Source organism: Branchiostoma belcheri, unplaced genomic scaffold (genome assembly GCF_001625305.1).
Source record: "Branchiostoma belcheri isolate BF01 breed outbred unplaced genomic scaffold, Haploidv18h27 scaffold31, whole genome shotgun sequence".
In the NCBI taxonomy this organism is placed as follows: Eukaryota; Metazoa; Chordata; class Leptocardii; order Amphioxiformes; family Branchiostomatidae; genus Branchiostoma; species Branchiostoma belcheri.
Genome location: NW_017803921.1, coordinates 2,544,365 through 2,552,398, shown reverse-complemented (window position 1 = coordinate 2,552,398; position 8,034 = coordinate 2,544,365). Strand labels below are relative to the sequence as shown.

Sequence of the window (8,034 nt, the reverse complement as noted above, 5' to 3'; positions counted from 1 at the left end):
AACTTCCATAACTACATGTACTTCACGTCATCTCAATTGAATACCGTGAATACCGTGCATCTTCACAAAGGATAAAAAAGAGCAGCTTTATTAACAGCAAAGCTAGGTCAGCACATCAGTCTGGTATTGTGAGGGTTTTGTGCCGATATAAAAAACCCTTCTCGTTTTATGAATGAAAACGCACTTCTGTGCGATGCGGTCCTATATATAGAATCGTCTCTGAGAAACGAGGACTCCTTCTTGTCAAGAGAGACCACGGCGCCTCGGAGGCCCTAGCTTGCTTAGAATTCAATGGATTCCTTTCAAATTTTAAGGACTGATTTGTGAATACTTTGATAGCCGATACCCGAATTCCCATATCGGAACCATAATTCATTGTGGAGTTACTATCATTTAACCCTCTGGGAATGAAATTGTAATTCTCTAACAACTTCACATGCGAATTGAAGACCGTGAATACCCAGTACCTTTATATGATATGAATCCAGTATCTTTATATGATATGAATCTTTATTGCATGTTCTTGCGCAGGTGGGCTAAATGCACAAATGTGACCAAATGTGGTCGAGAGGATGAAAAATATGAGTATTGTATACTGGATCGCTATATTCTAATGCTAAGTGCTAGGAGACTATTTATTACAACAATACTATACACTACCTATCATCTACTGTTACTTGCCCTTTCTTCTCTCTTTTTGAAACATCTGGAAACATAATTACATAGTTTGTCTACTGTACATTCGTTCTTGCATGACATCAAAGGTTTAAAAGTGTCCTGCTTTGACATTTTCTTATATATTTTGTCTAATTGTAAAGTTTCGAATAGCTCTTGGTGTTCATCTTCAAATAATGTACAGTCAGGTAGGAAGTGTATCTCGTTTTCAACATATAAATTATTACAGAATTCGCAAGTTTTATCTTTCTGAGAGGTACGGCTATGCCTGTCGGATTCTAAACGTAAGGCCACACCGATTTAATTTTATGGACGACATCTGCGCGCGCATTGATTTTCGCCCGATCTCAAAAAAAAAAAAAAGATACACGTATTCCGAGGCTCTTGCCTGGCTTTAGGCCTGGGTAGTGCATGGTGGTGATAACTCTGGTTGACAGCAGCCAGGCTACCGAAGCTCCAAGACTCAAGAACTCAGTACATACGTACAGCAGTGTCAATTCATATATTCCGCAAAAATCCAGCATGTGTCGGCCTGTCGTATACGTCGCTATGTAATGCGCCAAATTCACAATACCAGGTTTGTATTCCTGTGGTTTTGTAGCATTTTTATTTTTGGCCGGATTTTTATTTTTTTCGCTCGCGCGCACTAGTTTGGGGGTCTTCAGAGGATGTCATCCATAAAATTAAATCGGTGTGGCCTTACAATTTTCTGGTCATTTTTATGCAGTAAGTTAAATCAGTCGTATCCCATAGAACACTGATACCTCTGAGGAAAATTGTAATGTCGCCGATAGAAACCAGTTACTTGTTTTGGATCGTAGGCTGGTTCTAACTAATTTATGGGGGTACCCAATCATATTTTTTGTTTGGCCACCCTAAAATTGCACTGGATGTCTTTATATATACATTGTAAATACTCTAGACTGAGATTTTTGTGCTACAATGTTGTGTCTACTAAGCACAATTACCAACAAACTAGAAACACTTTAGATTCTGTGCCACATCCTGAAGTGGCTGTCCTGGGATTTCCAACTGTGACAGTTCCTGCCAATTGTTGGGCCTCATTCTTTCATTTCTCACGTAAGAACGTCCCTACAGGATCCACCCATGCCATCACATGGCTAATGAAGCCAATTATTATTAGAAATTTCATCACACTAATTAGGCCATTGGGACTTAGGCCTCTGCCCCTGTATGCCCTATTTTTCCATGATTTGAAAACTGTATACCTGGAGATTTTTTTAATACCTGCACTTTAACTTTAACATTTCAAGATTTATTCCAAATTGAACCTCTCAAGAATTTTTTTTTTCAAATAAACCACAAGACTTTTTGCTGAGGTTCAAATACGATCTGTTGTAAATAACACTTTTTTTTTTACAAATATCAATAATAAAAGGCTAGAATATGATTACGAGTAATTTGAGAGTTAAAATGAGTCTCAAAGAATATTGGACCTGTTGATCAGGCTTCTGTATATTTGTTTTATGGTACGTTTAGGTTAAAGCAATTTCTAAAGTACAAATAATTGTACTCTGCTCTGTTTAACATGTCATGATTCATGTCAGAATTTCAATCCTGATGTATGATTAGATAATTACAAATTTGCTCCTGAAAGATGACCTATTTTGCTCTTAAGTCCCAAGGCACAACGTGTCTCTTAATTCAGAACCAGAGCAGAGGGCACGTAAGTAAGGTATAATGAGGGATTATGTAAGCATGATTACCCCTATACCGTCATCAAATCCCAAGTCCCGGATTACATGAATTCCCTTCCTTTCAAATCACGAAGGATTTGCTTGGTAGAAATTACTAACAGAATGAAGATTTTGAAGCAATCAGAGATGATGATGATTTTGAGAACCCAGCCCCAAATTTTCATGGAAAGCAGACTCAGGCACACAGCGAATACAAAAGACTGTGCGTTCAAAATGGTGTAACATTTGGGGGTATGGATGCCTCTAGGGAAAAAAACCAAATGACAGAATAATTGGTAATTGGTTCCAAAGCAATTCACCATTGGCATGCCCTTTCAAGGGACAGTGTTGTTTTTCATATAAAACCATACAGACACTGTAGCAATTGCAATGGTATATTTCAGGTTAAAAACTGTCTGAAATTTGTGAGTGAAAACCAAATAATATAATAGAATGCAACACCCAAGGTCCCAGCCCAACCATGGGTTAGATTGCCTGAGGGATAAAGGTCAGACCATGTCACAGTCAGTGTATTTTATTTATGTCATACCCACCCAAGAAAACACACCTTCAATGCGAAACGTGCCAAAATTTATTGTCCCCAATCTAAAAATTCCAATGTCCAAATCCAATATTTGAAATTCGTGTACTTGCACACATGCCCAAAACGAAATCTACAGAACATTTGGAAGCCTGTGTGATAACGAAATAGGGCCCTGTGTAATATAGCTAGTTATCAGACAGGCCAGAACACCTGTATGGAACATTATCACTGCCACGGTATGAGTCAGAGTATATATATAGTATGACATAAGGTACGTTATCTCTATATATCTATATGAGAAAATTTTCCCTCATATACATTTGTATAGACACTACATGTTTTGCCATCATGAAAGGGAGGATACAAAATTTTCTGGAAATATTTTTTTTAGTTCATTATATGTCATTCAATGTTAGACTGATTATTTTGCTAATGTCAAAATATGAAATGATTATTCTTATTCTTAAACAGTGTCATTATGCCAAGTCTACATGTACTAATAAAATCCAGACAGAAACCTGTTCATGTATATTATTGGCAGCTATTAAGGCACACATTACATAACTCCTTGTACTTGTCATGCATTGTTATTCTAAAGTAGGTCAGCTTACATTGTACATGAATGCAGTCACCAAGGAGACTTGGTAATTATTACTCAGTAGCACAAGTATTATTTCCTCACTAATTTCTACTGAGTTGTCTGTCCTATAATTGCTTTGGTGCATGGTGGGTGGTGATCTTGACAGGTGACTGACAGGGAAGTCACTACGATGCATTCTGATGCTTTATCATATGGGAATTTATCCTTTCTTTAATCTGAGTGATTTAATCGTTAAAACGTTAGGTTTCCAATTGTTCCAACTGTTTTGAATTACATGTAACATGTTACCTCCTTAGAAATACCATACAGCTACCATCACATGTGACTCAATGGCTATTATAACTGCAATCATTTCTACATGTACATTTTTACCATTACTGGAGTATTTGGACCAGCACGTTGGCAGAATTCACTGTACCTGCATGAAACCCATAAAATAAGGCTTAGCACAGTGCATATATTTTATAGCTTAATCCAGCAGAACATCTCATTTAATGTCCTATTCGCACATATGTAAGAATGACATCCTATCTACAATGTATTTTTTTCAAATGTTGCATGGGAAAAGATATCGTCTGCGACTGGCAAAATTCTGATGCAACATTGACCAAACATCCAACGAAAAACGTGAAAAATCTAATAGTATGTTTTATGCAGGCACAGTACATTCTGCCAACATTCTCATTGGGACCTGCCAAAAAGAATCAATACTATAAACATAGTATTGGTACTAGTAACAAACATTAAATGAATATATCTTTTTTCAAGGCCAAAAGAGGGAGAGCATATTTTGGGAGCAGAGACTGCAGGGATAAAAACAAATTATCAGAACGTAATGCCTTAAAATATATATTTTGACTTTGATTCCTACTGATAGAAAATCAATAAAATCAATGCTTAATCTGATTTTTCATTTTACAGTGATGATAAAGAGATATTTAGGACTCAAATAATCACTCAGTTTTAATACAGATATCAACAGTCAATGATGAAAATATCATACTGTATAATATTAGATAGATATACAGTACTTGAAATGGAGTTTACTATATATCATATAGATTCATAGCTTTAAATTTTGATGACATTATTTGAACATTTGCTAGAAGACAAAGGGATAAGAAACAATTCCTGTTTCTCTTCTAACCTAAATGCAGTACAACCTGCATTGATCTTTTAGCATTGCCTTAATCTTTTAGTATATTATCAATGAAATATAACAGGAGCCAATACTACAATTAATTGTATGATGTTCAGAGAAATTGAAGTCAACAGTTCACAATTGTTATGTTTCCTTTTTTAGTAACTCCTAACAAGCAGGCATCTTGAAAATATGAAGAAGCAACAAATCTTTTCATGATAAAATATTTCAAAATACCATAATTGCCTCTTCAAATTGCTCTGGGATTTCATGTTTGCTGTTTCTTTTTTCTTTTCTAAAATTATCTCTCATCATCATGCAGATCTTATTTCAGTTTTGAGGTAAAAAAATTGATTTAAAAAACAACATGAAAGAAAGACACAAGGCAACAAAATACAGTCATGAATGGTCTAAGTCATTTTTCTAACCTAGGCTACACCATCTTAATTTTATGGATGACATTCAGTGAAGACCCCCAAACTAGTGCGCGCGGGCGAATGAAATAAAAATCCTGCCAAGAATAAAAATGTTACTAAACGACTGGAATACAAAGGCAAAGCTGGTATTGTGAATTTGGGGCAGAACATATACGACAAGCAGGCACATGCTTCAGCTTTTTGTGGAATTTATGAATCGGCACTGTAAGTATATAGGTATGTACTGAGTTCTTGAGTCGTGGAGCTTCGGTAGCCTGGGTGTCGCTAACTACCATGGACTACCCAGAGCCTCAAATGACGACTGATCTTTTTTTTTTTTTTGTGAGAACAGGCGAAAATCAATGCGCGCGCGGATGTCATCCAGAAAATTAAGACGGTATGGCCCTACCTTAAACTGGGCACCTTAAATTGATACTCAGGCAACTGGATAGCTTTTGAAAACTGTCAGACATTTTAAGTAGCACCCACTACTTTTCATCAGCGACTAACTCAATCTGTAGTTGAACAGGTATTTTTCCAAAAACTATGAATTTTAATCCATGAATTTTTAAACAGTCCATGAGAAACAAAAAGTAAGACAAGCTCAGACTAGTTCACATTATTGTATTTTCTGTTTCTAGTTAATGTTGATATTTGTTATTGTAAAAGTATTTTCTTTAATACACAGTGCTTGCAATTGCCAGATAATGTGACAAAAACATGGTGTTAAACTACAAAAAAGTGTTGCTAAATGTAAACTTATCTATCTATACACATTCAAAACCACCTGTTCGTATTGATGTAATGCATTGTGTTGGGGGTGTTTCATTTCACATGGCAGAGCGGGCTGGTATTGCTTACACTTTTTATTTGCTATAACGTAAAATTGTCACATATTATCCTTCTGGGTCGTTCAGTACGGAATCAAATTTAGATAGGAAAGTGTAATTTCAGAACAATGACGTGAGATCAATTGGGAAGGATCGATTTTGGCGGCAGGCCGGCCAACATATGCCGAACCTCCCCGCCCCTCCTGAAATCACCAACATTCACTGGTGGTTTTCAGACGACATTTTCGGTTTTCCGACTGAGTATTAAGGCAGCTGTGTGTATTAAAGAGCTTACGTTTCCTCAGAAATGTCGTCCAAACATGGCTGTTCGCCAAATCCACCCCCACAAAATCATAAGCTGAGGAAAAACACAGCAGATATCCGCTGTAGCTAAGGGAGGCGTAGGGGAGAGTACAAGACGGGATGTTGTCGGCTGAAGCTTACCGTACACCCGCTCGGCTCGGTCGCCGCTCCCTGCGCCGCACACAGCCGCTACCACCCCGAGAATGGCGAGTATTCTCGGCAGGGACATCGTTCTCCCATTCCTCGAACTCGAGCCGCCTTCAAAGCCACATTTCGGGGCCCGACATTGCGATTCTTTCCCTCACACAGATCTCTTTCGGCCGCCTGCTTAGCCACAGGCACGGCAAAATTACCCCCACAGTGCCCGGATGTGCCATCTTGACGTCACGTCATGCATATTTATTTGCAGTCTTAAGGCAGGCTCCACCTTAACTGTCGTCAGGTGAGAAACATAACGTCGGTTACGTCACAACACAGTTCAGGGTTCTCACCAAGAGTTTTTTTGAAGTGTGATTTTTTACATTTTACACTCAAATGCCAAAGGCGATCTACTCGCACTAAGGCCACACTGATTTAATTTTATGGATGACATCCGCGCGCGCATTGATTTTCGCCTGTCGACCTACAAAAAAAAAAAGATTACGTCCACCGAGGCTCTGGCCTGGCTCTAGGCCTGGGTAGTCCATGGTAGTTAGCGACAAGACGTAGCCGAGCACCCAGGCTATCGAATTCGAAGCTCCGCGACTCAAAAAATTCAGTACATATAAGTACAGTACCGATTCATAAATGCCGCAAAAAGCCAGCATGTCGTATACGTTGCTAAGTACTGCCGCAAATTCACAATACCAGCTTTGTATTCCTGTGGTTTAGTAGCATTTTTAGTTTTGGCCGGAATTTTTTTTATTCGCCCGCGCGCACTAGTTTGGGGGTCTTCAGAGGATGTCATCCATAAAATTAAATCGGTGTGGCCTAACTATTAAAGCTGGATTTGAGAATGGAGGGATGAATTACGTGCGCAATGTAAGATGTGATTTTCTTTTAAAGCTAGTAAGACTGAAATAACAGATGCTTGGATGTGTGAATAGAAGGGTGAATGAATGTAGCCTGGGTACCACCCGGAATTTTGCTCCGCTACACTAGAAAAAAATCACCTAGCGTAGCGGAGCAAAATCCAGATGGTACCAAGGCAAGAATGAATGAATGAACGAACGAACGAACGAACGAATGAATGAATGAATGAATGAATGAACTACTGGGATGGATCTTGCATAGAAAACATGATCTGCGCTGCGTGTGTTAAAATGTATTACTAAGTTTTTCGAACCCTTCGTTACATGAAACAACACAAAAGGAAAAGTGGCAGCTGGTTATATACACCTGACCTTTTCACATCTGCATAAACACGAATTGTGTATGAAATCCTATTACGTTTTGTAATATCATGGGGGTAGAAAATGTGTTTTTCTACCCCCATGGTAATATCAAAGGTAACGTTATGTATTACTCTGGAAAGGCCATTCTTTAGCGACACGCGGACGTGATGCACGGTGACGTCAAACTGGCTTCGTTTCATGGACCGCACCCACACAGGGATTAATTACCTCCGTGGAAAAATGGAGGTATTGTTTTTGGTGTCTCTTTCTCTCTCTCTCTCTCTCTCTCTCTCTCTTTTTCTCTCTCTCTCTCTCTCTCATTCTCCCTTTGTGTTTGTGTGTATGTGCGTTTGTGCATTTTTGCTTGTGTGTGTGTGTGCGTTTGTGCATTTTTGTTTGTGTGTGTGTTTGTGTATCATGTGTGTGTGCGTGTGTATGTGTGTCCGTGTGTGTG

At 38.4% G+C, this 8,034-nt stretch overlaps 1 protein-coding gene across 1 annotated transcript in view; it reads right to left on the bottom strand.

Moving 5' to 3' along the window:
• The window catches only part of LOC109474536 (receptor-type tyrosine-protein phosphatase N2-like), a 63,203-nt gene extending 56,639 nt beyond the window's left edge, over positions 1–6,564 (bottom strand). Inside the window, 1 exon segment of the mRNA XM_019774858.1 lies at positions 6,349–6,564. Within this exon segment, the coding sequence (XP_019630417.1) occupies positions 6,349–6,436 (88 nt within the window). The 5' untranslated portion in view covers positions 6,437–6,564.
• Positions 6,565–8,034: the final 1,470 nt, after the last annotated feature.